The 17,084-nt window shown below is 38.9% G+C and overlaps 2 protein-coding genes across 2 annotated transcripts in view; both read left to right on the top strand.

Annotated features, from left to right (window-relative positions):
• LOC308644232 (zinc finger protein 701-like) overlaps positions 1-12,448 on the top strand; it is a 99,909-nt gene extending 87,461 nt beyond the window's left edge. The window contains exon 7 of the mRNA XM_081285102.1: positions 12,422-12,448. Within this exon, the coding sequence (XP_081141228.1) occupies positions 12,422-12,440 (19 nt within the window). The 3' untranslated portion in view covers positions 12,441-12,448. The remainder of the gene's footprint in view (positions 1-12,421) is intronic.
• LOC308643747 (uncharacterized protein) overlaps positions 1-17,084 on the top strand; it is a 738,434-nt gene that overhangs the window by 384,807 nt on the left and 336,543 nt on the right. The window lies entirely within an intron of this gene.

Genomic DNA, 17,084 nt, shown 5'->3' with positions numbered 1-17,084 from the left:
CCACTTTTATATTGAGGTATTTGAGTCTAAGCTTCCTGTGTGTGACTGACTAACCGTGCCTGTCTGAATACCAGTTTGTTTGGCCAAATAGCCTCTGAATCTACCCAAGACAATCTGCAACTCCAGTCCTGGGGTTTTCCATGCCAAATATCCCAGAACTTACAGCAATTTTTAGGTCTTCTGTGTGTGTGTTTGTGTGTGTGTGTGTGTATATATATATATATATATATATAATTGTACCCTCTAAAATGGTTACAAAAAAAGCACACACACACACACACACACACACACACACACACACATTTTCCTCCCATCCCACTCCAAATTCCCACCAGGAGTTCAGCTTCTAAAAAGCTCCTTGGCTTTGTCTGGTGTACTTCAACTTTCCAAGGTGTGAACATCTAGAGTGTTTGGGTCCCTGGGTAAGGGTCGCAAAATAACCAGGACACAGGGGATGCAGAGCAAAGGCAGCAGTTGCAACTGCATGCTGAGGTTTATTTGCAAGTTCCTTTTATATTCTTCTTCTAACAAAGCAAGCAATTCTTCAAATAACACTTTACCCACATTGCCCAAATATCATGCCTCAGCGGGTACACAGAGCTAAATTCAGATCGTTCCTGTTTATTTGATAAGTACCCTCCCAAAGTTCTTTGTAGACATTATCTAATCCCCTGAGGATGCATTTGTTTCTTTAGAATGTACTGTTCCTGGGACAAGTATGCAGGAAGCTTCTTCCTCTTGGCCAAACCATGCAGAACTTGTGACTTGCGATAAGGGGAAGAGAACTTTTCCTCCTCCTTACTGAGGTCTGCCTCAGCTGACCTAAATCACAGCCACAGCTCTTGCAATATGTCAGGCCTGAGGGAGCTAAACTCTGCACACTCAAACCCCAACACCAAGGTCCAGAACTTTCTCTCGTATATTGAGTATTAGTGGACTGTTTTTCCCCCCACCCTTCACTCACCTCCCAAAGAAGTAATTTTTTTCTGATTGTGTCCCAAGTCACGAAACTGTGCAAACCACCACTTCCCACAAATCCACCATCTTTTTTTCTCTTACTCATTCTCAGTATTCAGATACATTAGCTCTATTATTCTAATGTAGTCAGAAAAAATAGAATAAAACAAAGCATCTAAGAAATGGGAACTTAAGCAGATTAAGAGGTGACAGGCTTTGGTTTTGTATGCTAACACAGCAGCTCTGATTACTGACATTTACCCATAGAGGCATTCGGTGGTTAACAGGTAGCTGCAAAAGAAAACCACAGTAGAAGAGGCAAAAGACAAAGCTATGCGGACATTCCTTCTTTAGGCTTAGTGCAGTAAAAGACCCTAAGCGTCTTGAGCAAAGAGTCCCAAGGCTGTTAACAAGTTTGTGCCAGAAAGAAAAGTAGACTGCACCTTGCAATAGAATTGCACCAAATCTGTTTCCTTGATGTACCCAAAACATGCTTATGTATACGCATGATCCTAAGGGCTCAGACTTTGGGAACCATCTCTTTGGCCCATGGAACCACTAATAAAACATTGCTTTCAGATCTTGGTGTCCATACCTTAATTCCCTGCTACACTGCAACAGGAATCTGAGTCTGTTTTAGTTCCATTAACTCACTGTCAACTTTATTCCCAACAATGTCATTCCCAACAATTTGATCTGAATAATATATATGAGTACCATCATACTGAGATCTTTATGCCATCCACAGGGCAATGGAACAGTTGACAACAGCATTACAAGACACCCAGGAGAATGTCTAACACAAACATAGGAATATTGGAGACCAATTAAGACCAACACTTCATCTTCTAAGGAAGGTGTGGATAAGGTAATATACAAAAGGCAACTTGAAGACATATCACAGCTAAGATAAGAGGAAAATGGGGCTTTAAGATACATCTAGGAAATCAGCCAATAAGAAAAAAATACATTTCATACTAAATTGTGGGAACAACTGCATGGACTACTAAATATATGGCATACATTAAGGGTGTCTGAGTGGCAAACCAATCCCTTATGCTAGGCATGTGAGCAACAAACAGCTTACACCACAGGCATAGCCCTGGGCATGAGGCTGCATGTTGCAGTACCTGCACTTGCTCTATGGCCACTCCTTGATTGGTCATTGAAAGGACAGTTGGCCAGAAATTGTATTGGTGGCTGCCTATAATCTGCTTAGCTACTTCCTGAATATATATACATGGTAACTGCACAATAAAGTCAAACCTGCTTCCTGCTTGGTCTCCAGAGGTCTTGGTTAGTGACTCTGCAGCCATACTCTCCTCTATCCTATTCCGTAGTCCTCTTCACTGGATGAGAGAGAGTCCATGCACTAAATCCAAGAAGACATCTAAACATATTGAAATATCAAAACAAAAATTATACTAAAAAAGTGTGATGGTCTTTGATGTATGATTTTACATCATAGCCTCTTTAATTATAATTCCTGAAAATCCCCTGAATTTACTCTGTGTATAAATTTCAGAATGTTTCCTTAGAAGACTGATCTATTTAATGACTAACACTTTCTTTTCCACCCCCATTTGCCACAGAACTTGATGTTGAACACACCAGACCTAGTGCATGCGTTCTCTCTCTCTCTCTCTCTCTCTCTCTCTCTCTCTCTCTCTCTCTCTCTCCCCCCTCTCCCTCCACCCCCCCTCTTGTTACAAAGCAGAAATTGTGTGACATGGGTCTAGTGTCCCTTTCTCTTCCAACACCAAGGGAGGCTCAGCCCCCACAGTGGGACACTCACACCCTGCTGAGTCCAAACTCCTGGAGGCAGGGCCCTGCTGCCCTCACCACAACAACTCCTCCTAAAGAATGGCACCATATTTTCCATGGTTGCCATAATGTCATCAGGTTTCTATGGCAAGTGTGATGCACAGGTTAGTCCTCTACCCCAGAAAAGCCTCTAGATAGGCCTCTTCTTTGTTCCTTTTCCTTTCTCTGAAAGCAAAAGGCATTCGCTTTTCAGGACACCACCTGTGAAAGTGTATCAACTACAGGAGCTAGGCTCACACTCAAGAAATGAGAGAACTCTGCCCACACCCTCTAATGAGTCCAAACTGCTGACATGGTCCCAGGACACCCTGGCCCAGGACACCATACTTGAAGGTCCCCCATCTCCTCCCTTAACCAACAGTGAAGCAAAGAACCCCAAACCTGGAAGGAAGCAGTGGCTCAGTGACCAATGGCACTGGTACAACTGGGAGTGATTATAACCACCAGAAAGTACAGTGGGTTTCTCAAGAGGACCTTTCTTTCTTTTACTGACCTCCAATCCTCTGAGTGCAAATGTGAAAATAAAAAGTGACACAGGTCTTTAGGATCGCTGGATTTCAATAATCACAGGATATCACACTGCCTTGGGCCAGGAGGGTCTCACAACTCTCTTCTTCTCAAGTCAATAGAGCACCTAGTATGAGAGTGGGATTGAGGTGAGTGGGGTCTGGGGTCCATTCATCACTTCATCCAAGGGAGGCTCAGCTTCTACTGCAGGACACCCATACCTTCCTCTGAATCTAAACTCCTGGAGGTGGGGCCCTGCTTGCTCTCCAAGCACAATGAGCCAGTTTCCTGTAGAAAGTCAGTTTCTTTGTCAATTACTATGTGCAGGCTGCTTCATCTAACTGGTAATATTTCTTCTTGTCTCTTTGTCTTCTTCTTTCTCACTTTGTTTTCCTGTGATCTCTTCACTATTTTTGCAGTAACCTGTCCAGCAGATTTCACATCAACCTTAGCTTTTTCCTATGAGCTTGTGGTTCTGGTGTAAAGCCTTCACACCCTTCCTTGATGTTACTCAGGACTGGAGTGTTGAGGGTCTCCTGAGCACGCCTTCACTTCAAATGAGGAGCAGAAGCTTCAGCAGCCACCATGACCTACAACCTCAGAAACTGCCTTCTTCAGACACTTTACATGAGCTCAGTAACCAGATGAAATGCCAACAATAGAGCACTGAGACCCAGAGCTGGAGGGAGTCACTGGCTTAGTGACCAATGGCACTGGTACAACTAGGCAGTAACCATAACAACCAGAGGGTAGCATGAGATTCACAACAGGGCCTTTTTCATTCTCTTCTACTCACCTCTCATCCTCTAATAAAAAAACTGAAAAAATATAAGAAGTGACCTAAATTCAAAAAGGCAGTTATGATCCCACAATTACCACACAGGACATCAGCCTGAAGAGAGGAGGTTTCCACATCCCTCTCTCTCTCTCCAGTCAGCTGGGCACCATGTTCCAAAGTGGGAATGAGATGAATTGGGTCTGGGGTTTCTTCATGTCCCCACAACATCAGGAAGAAAGCCCCATCACTAGGCACCCACACCCACTATTGAGAAACATTTGGAGTTGAGGCTTGCTTTTGTACTGATTTTTAAAAATTAGTATAAAGGTTCTTCATAAAAGTCAAAACAAAACTACTGCTTGATCCAGTAGTAATAATTCTGGGTATACAGCTAAAGAGATTGGAATCGGTGTGTCAAACAAATGGCTACACACCTGACATCGTTTTTGCTATTCACAGTAGCTTATAAAAACCAAACAAACAGTGGAAATGCCTTTTGGATGAAAGGAAAATCTCGGCAGGGCCTCCAGCTACTCCCCTGAGAGGCTCCCGCCCCACACTTCCAACTGCTCTCTAGGAGGACAAGACCCAGGAATGGCACTCACTAGACACTCCAAGAGGCTTGAGACATAAACTTTGGACACCTGTGTCAGGCAGTTATGAAATCCAGAGGCAGGAAAAGATGGGAGAATGAACTGAGGTTATGTCACATAGTGAAGTCTGCAGGGGAATCTCAAAGTCATTGTAGTGAGTTTTCTGTGCCTATAGAAGAAAAACAGAAGGCACACACTTTTTTCCCCAAATGGTCAAGTAATCTCTGGTTTCCTCTCATGCAAAATGCTCAAAACAGAAAATGAAATATTTAAAAAGTGCCACCCAGTACTTGGAAGAAAACATTGAAAAATACTGCATCTATTTGTAATGCAGTATGGGAAACAAAGAGTAGATATTGTGGAGAGGGGAATTTTGCATAGACAATATGGACAGGAAGCTGGAAATTGAGGAATTTATTCATAGACAATGTAGAGCTAGACTACAGGACTGACTTCTTCTGGACCTGAACACTGCTTCTTATACATATAGAAAGCTCAGAAGAAAGGAGGAATTGGGGTCCCTAAAGACAACAGCTATTCTCATGCAAAAACCCCACACACAGAGCTGGGATCCTCTTTGGATGAACAGCCCAATTTTCACCACACAACCTGTAGAGATGCCTCAGCATCTCTATGGGCATGTTGATCCCAGACAGGACTTTAGGCGGGGACTGAAACAATCATGCAGTAATTGGACAGGGTGTGCAGAGTCCCAAATGCAGACCCACACCCAGTTATCAGGCAGAGTGGCCTGGGAGCTGAGCTGCCCAGAGGAGTGTTCAGGTTGGCGAACTCTGAAGATGAAGTGTGCAGTCCCTGTCCATCATCTCCAGTTTCCACCGTTGTGGGTCCTTCCAGTTCCAAATAGCCTCCTAAGTCTCAAAATGCCAACCAACACTCGGCATTTCCTATTTGTCAGGGTGCTAACATTCTTTCTGTGAATTTTCTAGCACCTACGTGGCAGAGCAACCCAAAAGACCTGAGCATAGGCGAGTCTAGACATGAGTCAGAAGAACAGCAGGCTCCAGAGACAAAAGTCACAGCAGACGGCAAAGCACACCCCCTCCTCACTAGGTATGTGCTGAAATGGACAGATCTCACCCATGTGACTCTTACTTAACAGGGCTTCAGCCAGGCCCCCTGAATCTCAGCCTAATGAGCCAAAGTATTAAGGACAGTAGAGTATATACAACCAAAGAGTGAATGAGGACTGAGTGACAGTGGTTCTTGATCCCTGATTTTTCTTTTTGTTTATTGTTTCTTTTTTTCCCTTTTTTCAATACTTGGGATTGAATCCTGGGAAGTCTGTCCCTGATAAACAGCCCCAGTTCTTTTCATTTTTTAAAATTATGAGACAGATTTTTTCTAGTTTTCCCAGGCTGGCCACCAACTTGAAATCCTTATGCAGCTGCCTCTGGAGTCTCTGGATTGTCAGTCATACCCCACTGTCTTTTTATTTTTATATTTATTTTTATTTTCTGAGGTTCTGAAAAATGAACACAAAGCTTTAGGCTTTTGACAGTTAAGGCATGTCTTACTCGGACTAGTGAGATCTGGCCCATCCAGGAGGATATTTGCATTAACCTTGTATCATATAAACCTTGGTTATGTAAATTTCTTTATTACATGTGTATATATTATTCATGAATATAAATGACACAATGACCATTATTTTAAAATTAATTTAAATTTTCTGCTTTCTGGTCTTATCAGGATGGATTTTGAGCTTTGAACAGGGAAACAACCGCCTAAGGCAGCAACTTTCAATACTGATAAAATGTGTCACAAGTATAATTTAAAATTTTCAAACATTCACAATAAATATTAAAAAGAACCATGAAATCAATTGCAATAACTTAACCCAAACATCCAAAATATTATTTATTACATTACCAATATAAACTCCCTAATGAAGTATGTATATTTTTGGAGGTATATCTTGAAAACTCACTTTGTTCTAAGCCTCCAACACAACTCAGGTCACAGCAGATACTCCAGCTTGAAGAGCTCTGACTATCCTGACTTTCAGGAGAAGGCAGACCTAAAGCCCTCCTTTTCGTGCTGACAGGAGATGGTGGGGGCACTTCTTCTCTACTAGTTCTACCCAGGTCAAAAGACCAGGAGAGATGCTGCCTACCTAGAGTGAGCAGGAACTCCAACCTGGAGGTGTCCAGAAGTCAACTAGTGTTTCTCACCCATGCTGGGCACAGAGCCATCCCCGAATGAAGGTGGGTGTCCATGGAGGCAGGGACCACATGTACTTAATTCTCTCAACAGTTTAAATTATATTTTAAACAGATTAAAATAAATCTTATTTTGTAATTTGGACTTGGACGTAACGGCCCAGCTGTGATGTCTGTTTCCTCCTGTGGTGAGGGTTACTGTGAAAGCTATAGTACCAATCATATGCTTATATGTCTGCATGTATTTCTGTGTAATTCATCACCATCTAATAAGAGGTCTGCATTTAAATTTAATTAGGAGAGAAAAAAATCAGCACCTGTCAGGCACCTCTTGTTTGCGCTATAACTTCCAAGCTAAAAGTGATTGAATCTTGGCATCCTGCCTAAAATGAATGATTTATTATTGATCATTGCATAAAAATACTCAAATTTATTTGCTCATGATTAAGTTGGTGATAAATTCAGACTGGCTCAGCTGAGGTCCTAATTCTGTGTGTGATTAACTCATGGCTGCTAAGGTAGCTGATTCAGAGAGTGAGCTGGCTGTCAACTGAGCAGTTGGATTCTCTTCCCATGATATCTCATCCTCCAAAAAGCTTACGTGGATTGTTCCTATGACAGGGTTATGAAAGTAAAAGCAAAATCTTTCAGGGAATTTTGTTCCTAGGGACCCAACTAACACACTGTCATAATCACAGCTTTATATGGACCATGGCAAGTAAGAAAAGTGCAGATTCAAGGTTTGGGAAAGAGATTCTGCATGTTGACAGGTGTAGGAGTAAAAGCACACCATCAAGATTGTCAGCAAAGGTGAGAGTGAAGAATTACCTACATTGTGACACTTGTTATCATTCTGCATTATCTTATAAATGAGGCTTATGTAGCTATTTAATGTAAAGGAATGTTTCAAAGTTCCATGAGTATTAAACACTTGTGCTGAATTAGAATCCACTCTGCCTAAATGCAAAGTCAAAATGCCTCCACTAAACCATAGGATTCATCTTTTCTTCTCTTAGGTCTTGAGTGGTGACACTTATTCAGAAAATCAGCATTACATCAACATATAGTGCTCTTCTCCAGTGGGAAGAATATCCTCAAGTGAATGCTTCTGGAGCTTCTAGGAAGTTCTTGGAAAATTTTGGAGAACTGATGGAGGAATAAATTTAGGAAACCCAGAAACAACAACATGTTATTTGTTCATCACAGGAGGAACTTGAAAACAGGTGTAATGCATCCACAGGCATGGTGATAAAAAAGCACACTACAGAAACTGCAAAGAGAAGATGCATCTTTGTCACAGCAATGCTAAAAATGGAGATTTTGAAGCACTTAATAAGAAAATATTAGGATATCATATAGTGAGACCTGACCCACCAAAACTTACATGTGGAAACATCACTTAAAAACATATCTACAAAGGCATGTGAAGCTCAATGCACCTGGCTTCAGCTCAGAGGGATCATAACTATCACCAACTAGAATGTTGCAGAACTGTGGCCTGGACACGTTATTGAAACACACTCTCAAACTTGAGTACAAAAAGATGATCTAAATATGTTAATAGAGAAGTATCTCTAAATATGACCTTTGGTGAAAAAATCACACAGATTAAAAACATGTATACACACACACATTCACACATACACACACATATACACACACATGTACATATGTGATTATCTATATATAAATTTCAATGAAATAAATACTGACAGAAACCAGTAGTATGTAGTAATTAAAAATAAAGATGCGTAAAAAGACAAGACAATTTTCAGAGAGAAATAAATTTATAACCATTAGGCATTAAGTAATATAGGAGTGAGGTAATTCATTCCAGTCACCATGATAGTCAGTGGTGGAGATGGAAACCAAGTGCCCCTTGTGTACTTCCAGACTTCACATTTATTCCCAAATATACTGATCCTTGAGACCCTTTAACCTTTCTGGAGCAGGAAAACAATTGTCCCTGGCATTTAAGTGACCTGTTACCTTGGCCCTGAGGGTGGCTTGTGGCATGGGGTTTCCAACAGGTACTGCAGGACACCTTACCTTGTCCTACAGTTGCAAGACACAGTGGCATCTACAAGTCAACCTAGAAGTACATCCCAGGTTTCTCCACCAATGCCTGACCAGCAGCTATAGTCCTGTATGCATGCAATGTCTGTGACTTACCAGGGACCACAACCACTCACCCAAGGCACTCACCAGATTCCTGCCTTGCCCTCTTCTCTCATCCCAGTATGCTGCTTCATGGACTGGAGCAATCCTTCCTCAGAGACCATATTCTACTCATTTGCTGCAACCTGGAGCAGCTGGATCAACAGTGGGACACATTGTATTATTATTATTAGAGGTATATTTTTACTATAACTATAAAGCTTAGTGCATTTTAACACACACACACACACACACACACACACACACACACATATTTTTAAATTTATTCTGTGCTGCCATAAAGTTAAATTAGTTCTCTTTTGTCACTTTCTCACATAAGTTTAAAGGTATTTTTTTAACAAAATTATTTACTTTGTGGTACTAGGCCTTGAACCCAGGGTTTCACATGTACTAAGCAAGTGCTGTACCTTCAGGGAAATTTATAGACCTTTAAAAATATATATAATATGATATATATATATATATATTTTTTTTTCCTTATTTGTGTATCTGAGTTTTTAATGGCCTCAAATATTTTTCTTTTTTTCTCTTTTAGTACTTTTATCACCTGAAGCCAGTTTTTAGTTTTTTTATTTTTTTCTGATAATTCTTGGTTTGAGTCATCTAGGTAGCTGTAGGAAATGTATGTATGCAACATGGAAGTTGGATAGAATTACCATAATAAAACAGACAGGGTGATGTAAACCACAGAAATTTGTTTCTTACATATTTAGAAGGTGGGAGTCTGAGGTCAAAGTGTTAGCAGTTTTAGTTTGCCCCCGAGGCCTCTCTTCCTGGCTCCCAGACATCTTGTTCCATTCTGACATGATATTTCTTCTGTCCATATGCATTCCTGGTGTCTCTATTTCTTATAAGAACCCAGGAATTTGGATCATGGGTCCATCCTTATGATCTCATGTGACTTCATTTACATTCCTAAAGACATCATCTCCAAATTTCTACACGTTGCTGGTAAGGACTTCAAGAGATTAATTTTGGAGAGACACAACTATGTCCATAAAAGGAGAAAGAGTTTTTGTGTGTGTTATCTAGGCAGTCATCTTTGAGAAGAACTTAGTTCTTGAAATTAGGAAGTTCCTCAAAGTATACATGTGCAACCACATGTATGTGCACACAAATGCATGAATACACACACAAAATCAAGAATGGAATTGTCTGAGTGTAGTATACAGGCAAAATCAATAATCAGTCAGGTCAGGAATCCATACATGAAAACCAGAAAACATTAAAAATTATGATAGAAAAAAGAGGGATTTTATAGTTTCTAAATTGTCATCATGAAACAAAAGAATGCACTTCCATAAGATTTTGTGTGATATCTAATATTTTTATTTTTTTTAAAGATAAACCATCAAAAACGAGAAGCCAAAACAAAACTCATAGCAATACAGACCTGTCAACATGAGTTTTGTTTTGCTAAAATTTTTGCAAATTTTATATTAATGTATCTCTAAACTGTACTCAGGACTGTGTGACATAAAGGAAAGACAGATTTCCAGAAAACATAAATCTATCAACAGTGCATTAGCTATTTTATTTAATGTTTATATTTTTATTGTTATCTACTAAATTAGCTCTATAGAGAATCATGGTGTTTTCTTCCCACTCTCATATCCATCTTTTGTAATTTCTAATACTTTTTCTAATTTTTGTTGGTGCTAATTTTTAAGTACTTGCATAACTTTATATATTTAATTAACATGTGTGTAACTCTTACATAATTTTAAAATTTTTAAAAAATGATAATTGCACAATTAATGTTAACATCTTCAAAGCCTCTAATGTACATGAATAATAGTGTTCCTTGTTAAAAGGACACTGATGCTAGAATTTAATTCTTTCTAATGTGTCAATACTACTAATTAAAAATAACAATTTTAATTTCACTGAGAATGCAGGCATTACAATTGTACATTTTCTTGAGAGACTTCTGATTTTACATCTTAAGTAGTTTCACAAACCCTCACACTGGCAAAATTTATGAAAAATATTTTGAAACAAAAACAACCCTTTAAAGTCCCTGAAGAGGCTTGGAGCACAGCTCAGTGTCAAAGGGTTTGCATAGCATGCTGAAGGCCATGGCCTCAATCCCCAGAAGAACAGAATAAATAAATAAACAAACAAAAAATAAACAGAAGAGTAATTTCCTGGAAATAGTTCAAAAACTTATGGCAAATGAAGAAATGTTAAATGAAGGAGATTTACTATAATTCAGTAAGAACATTGAAATTAAGTGATATTAAAATTTAGGCCTGCTTTATCTCTTGATTTGCTAACTCATTGTGATGGGAAGAGTCCACACTGGGGCCTCCAAAGGCACTGGGCACCCTCTCCTGCCACCTGCCTGTGGGAGAACTAATTTCCCTGCCCTGACAAGATGATATCTCATGACCCTGAGTTCCTGTTGCTAGAACTATGTGTCCATGCATAGGAGAAGTAAGACCCAGACCCCACTACTGCCATGGAGATTGGCATACCTGGGCATGATGCTGTTGAGAACACCTTGACCCCATAACCCACTAAAAAAAAAAAAATACACACACACACACATAATAATTTCTTAAAATTGGGATGGTTGTTGATAGGGAGAAGAAAACTAAAGGCAGTTTATTTTAAAATGATAAAATTATTTTAAAATATATAGGTGATGGTTGCACAAATCTGTGAGTATATTAAAACTATTGTACTATAGAGCTTTAATCATTGAGTTTCAGGGTGAGCAAATTATATCTTGATGAAGCAGTTTATCTAATTAGTTAAAGCATGATTAATACTGATTATGAGTTAATCATGTCCACACTAATTTACTTCAAGTTTCAAATCTAATATTTTATATATTTTTTTGCTGACAAACACAAATCTACACAAAATGTGACTCTCCTCGTGCACTATACATTCTATATTTATATGCAGAGATGAATATAAATGGAAGGGAAAATGTTTGAAGCATGTAAACCACATCAATATTTAGGTTTAAAGCAGGGAGATGGTCTTGAGAGGATTGTGGAGAAAGGTGACATTAGTGTTAAATGCATGCCTTTTTAAAACTCTATTAATTAATTACATAAATAAAAACAGAGTAATCCCCAGATATCACAGGTACCCAACTATGCACTTTCAGTACTAATGAAAAGTAGAAGATAATCCTTAAGTCCTAAACCTTATGAAATCCTAAATTCTACTTGCTTGTCATAACCACTTTTATCTTCACCACAGGGATTACATTATTTATTCATTCACCTTCAGTACAAATAAAATTTGGGGTCTCCTGTCACTGAAAAGGTTCTGAAAATTATGATCAGTCACTGCACAAAAAGTATAACTAAGACCCAGAGGAAAAAAAAATAGGTTGCTTAAGGCGACCCAATAGTAACTATCATCTCTCAACTTCCTTTTCTCAGGGTCCTCATCATGGAATGAGCATCTCCATCTCAGTTAACACTTTCTTCTGGTAGAGGGCTGTGCACTTTGATCCCAGTGATGATCATCATGAGAACAACTTCTTCATGGAAAAGACATGAGGACACCTACACTGTTGTGCCAATGTGGTTAATTTATTCCTGCAGTACAACACCCTGAGACCTGTGCATTTTGAATACAATATTTTCTCTGTCCTGAGATAGAGGTACCTATGTAAGTTCAAGGCAGAGATGCCTTGATTTCCAAATAATTATACTGAGGAAGCCTTTACATGATTAGAGAAGATGCAAGATACTAAAAAATGCAGATCACACCTCAGGCAGAGAGAGAACCAGGAATAGATAATACACCAAAACTCAGTTCCCTGTTCCCACCACTGCTCAAACACACTTCAATGTTCATCTCATATGTATCTCGTATTTGGAGAGGAGCAGTGATAGAAAGCAGAAGTTCAGTGAATACATTATGTTGAACTCTTTGCCTAGGTATAAGAATGCCGGGAGTGGAAGATGAAGTTCAGGTAGAGCTCTCAGGAAAAAGAAAACTAGTAAAGAATCCTTTGGATGGATGGATGGATGGATAGATGGATAGATGGACTGATGGTCACATAGAAATAGAGTAAAAAATGTGTAAATTTTGATAAGTAATTAAGAGAAAATGGGATTTTAAAATTTGTATCATATTGGTATGTTGTATGTATGGTATTGGAAATTGAACCCAGGAGTTTTCTAAACTGTTCTGTTCCCCCCAGCCTTTTTATTTTTCATTTTGAGATGGGTCTATGTTGCCAAGACTGGCTTCAAACTTGCAATCTTCTTTCCTCAGACTACCAAATTGCTGGGGTTACATTCATGCACCAGTGCACATGCATGAACAAAGATTTTGAAATGTGCCCAACCCTTAGACCCAGATATTTTATCCCAATGTGGTCACCAAGAATAATTTTTCAACTGTGGCATATGATCCAGTGATGTGTGCAAATTATTTTAGGTAGATGACATCAAGCATCTTTTCAAAGGGCTACAAGTGAGTTGCAATATTTTCTTATTCTTTAAGTATCTTAAAGATAATAGAGTCACTGTAAATTTTCAGTGCTTTAGTAAGCACATCTGATAATTAGAGGTGGTTTAAACTCTAATATAATGACCAGAACTAACAAGTAAAGCTATTAGCAATTATTACTGTAAAATGCTCTATTCACTCTCAAATATCTACATTCATAAATTATTTCCTTTATGCTGTCAATGCAGAATGTTTTTAAAAAAAGAAGTCTAATTAGATGTAATGCTCAGGTGTGTAGAGACTAGGTGATGTAACAAAGCTTGGTCTCTAGGCAGTGCTGCTTACAACATAGAAAATAGACAAAATTGTTCATCCTTTTTTCTTGCACAGAACTGCAGAACCTGTAATCTGACTTCTGTGGTGTCACTAGCAGAACACCATGGCAGAAGCTCTTCCAGTTCCCTCTGTAGTGCTTATCTGCCCAATCCAGTATGTTTGCCCTTGAGACTCTGGGCCCTGTGGTCATTCTGTCTCTTTTCTGCAGGCTTAGGGTTTGCATTCTTTTTCTTTGACAATTGCTGCCAGTGTGAAAGGGTGGCCTGAAGGATTTAGGGGGCTCTGGGAAGCAGGACAGTTGTCTCACTACTTGATGGGGCAGAAATATTGATGGCTATCAGGTATGTGGAACCTGACTTAAAGGTGTCAGACCTGAAATTAGGCTGCCTATGGGAGGGCAGCATTGGTGCTGGACTCCATCTGAAGTCTGTATCTGTGTCCCAATAGTGCTAAAAATGGAAAATGTAATATCACAAAAAAGATAGTGTAGGAGAGTACACTTTTAAATAAAATTACAAAGAATGCACTAGAAATCCCTGCTGAGATTATTATCTGGGCTTATCTATGTAAGAACATGAAGCTACATGGAACTTGTGTTAATACAAAAGGATTTCTAATAGATTCAAATGGGAAATGCATTCCATGATTATTGATTATATGCAGTAACATAGAGCTATCACAAATTTAATTGCAAGAAATTATTATAAAAATTTAATTGGGATAAATCCAAACATGTTATAGTGAAAACAAATTACAAAAGAAAATGAATGAAAAACAACTAATAATTTTAAAAAAATCAATATTAATAGAAACCTGATGTGCATAAAGCCACCCCTGTCACAAGAATGGTCAGTGGTATAGAGATAAAAATTCAGTTCCAGTTATCAACTGGACAGGCCACATCTATCCCAAACTTTACTGATTGGTAACATCTCTGATAATAAGTTATTTCCAATAACTTGGAAGAACAGTGTCTTCATTCTTTTTTTTTTATTGTTGGTCGTTCAAAACATTACATAGTTCTTAATATATCATATTTCACAGTTTGATTCAAGTGGGTTATGAACTCCCATTTTTACCCCGTATACAGATTGCTGTATCACATCAGTTACACTTCCATTGATTTACATATTGCCATTCTAGTGTCTGATGTATTCTGCTGTCTATCCTATTCTCTACTATCCCCCCTCCCCTCCCCTTCCCTCCCCTCCCCATTTCTCTCTCTACCCCCTCTACTGTAAATCATTTCTTCCACTTGTATTATTCTTCTCTTACCCCTCATTTCCTCTTATATGTAATTTTGTAAAACCCTGAGGATCACCTTCCATTTCCACGCGATTTCCCTTCTCACTCCCTTTCCCTCCCACCTCTCATCCCTGTTTAATGTTAATCTTCTTCTCAAGCTCTTCGTCCCTACCCTGTCCTTGGTTACTCCCCTTATATCAAAGCAGTCATTTGGCATTTGTTTTTTAAGGATTGGCTAGCTTCACTTAGCATAATCTGCTCTAATGCCATCCATTTCCCTCCAAATTCTATGATTTTGTCACTTTTAATGCAGAGTAATACTCCATTGTGTATAAATGCCACATTTTTTTATCCATTCATCTATTGAAGGGCATCTAGGTTGGTTCCACAATCTTGCTATCGTGAATTGTGCTGCTATGAACATCGATGTAGCAGTGTCCCTGTAGCATGCTCTTTTTAGGTCTTCAGGGAATAGACCGAGAAGGGGAATAGCTGGGTCAAATGGTGGTTCCATTCCCAGCTTTCCAAGAAATATCCATACTGCTTTCTAAATTGGCTGCACCAATTTTCAGTCCCACCAACAATGAACAAGTGTACCCTTTTCCCCCGCATCCTCTCCAGCACTTGTTGTTGTTGGACTTCATAATGGCTGCCAATCTTACTGGAGTGAGATGGTATCTTAGGGTGGTTTTGATTTGCATTTCTCTGAACATTTTTTCATGTACTTATTAATTGATTGTATGTCCTCCTCTGAGAAGTGTCTGTTCAGGTCCTTGGCCCATTTGTTGATTGGGTTATTTGTTATCTTATTGTCTAATTTTTTGAGTTCTTTGTATACTCTGAATATTAGGGCTCTATCTGAAGTGTGTGGAGTAAAGATTTGTTCCCAGGATGTAGGCTCCCTGTTTACCTCTCTTATTGTTTCTTTTGCTGAGAAAAAACTTTTTAGTTTGAGTAAGTCCCATTTGTTTATTCTAGTTGTTAACTCTTGCGCTATGGGTGTCCTATTGAGGAATTTGGAGCCCGACCCCACAGTATGTAGATCGTAGCCAACTTTTTCTTCTATAAGATGCCGTGTCTCTGATTTAATATCAAGCTCCTTGATCCATTTTGAGTTAACTTTTGTGCATGGCGAGAGAAAGGGATTCAGTTTCATTTTGATGCAAATGGATTTCCAGTTTTCCCAGCACCATTTGTTGAAGATGCTATCCTTCCTCCATTGCATGCTTTTAGCCCCTTTATCAAATATAAGATAGTTGTAGTTTTGTGGATTGGTTACTGTGTCCTCTATTCTGTACCATTGGTCCACCCGCCTGTTTTGGTACCAGTACCATGCTGTTTTTGTTACTATTGCTCTGTAGTATAGTTTGAAGTCTGGTATCGCTATACCGCCTGATTCACACTTCCTGCTTAGCATTGTTTTTGCTATTCTGGGTCTTTTATTATTCCATATGAATTTCATGATTGTTTTATCTATTTCTACAAGAAATGCTGTTGGGATTTTGATTGGCATTGCATTGAACTTATAGAGAACTTTTGGTAATATCGCCATTTTGATGATGTTAGTTCTGCCTATCCATGAACAGGGTATATTTTTCCATCTTCTAAGGTCTTCTTCTATATCTCTCTTTAGGGTTCTGTAGTTTTCATTGTATAAATCTTTCACCTCTTTTGTTAGGTTGATTCCCAAGTATTTTATTTTTTGGGGGGATATTGTGAATGGAGTAGTTGTCCTCATTTCCGTTTCAGAGGATTTGTCGCTGATATACAGGAATGCATTTGATTTATGCGTGTTGATTTTATATCCTGCCACTTTGCTGAATTCATTTATTAGCTCTAATAGTTTCTTTGTAGACCCTTTTGGGTCTGTTAGGTATAGAATCATATCATCTGCAAATAGTGATAATTTAAGTTCTTCTTTTCCTATTTTTATTCCTTTAATTTCTTTCGTCTGTCTAATTGCTCTGGCCAGTGTTTCGAGGACTATGTTGAACAGAAGTGGTAAGAGAGGGCATCCCTGTCTTGTACCAGATCTTAGAGGGAATGCCTTCAATTTTTCTC

This window comes from Spermophilus citellus (genome assembly GCF_964194105.1).
Source record: "Spermophilus citellus genome assembly, chromosome: 3".
Lineage (NCBI taxonomy): Eukaryota > Metazoa > Chordata > Mammalia > Rodentia > Sciuridae > Spermophilus > Spermophilus citellus.
Note: the sequence above shows the minus strand (reverse complement) of the source record. Positions and strands in the feature narration are given on the sequence as shown.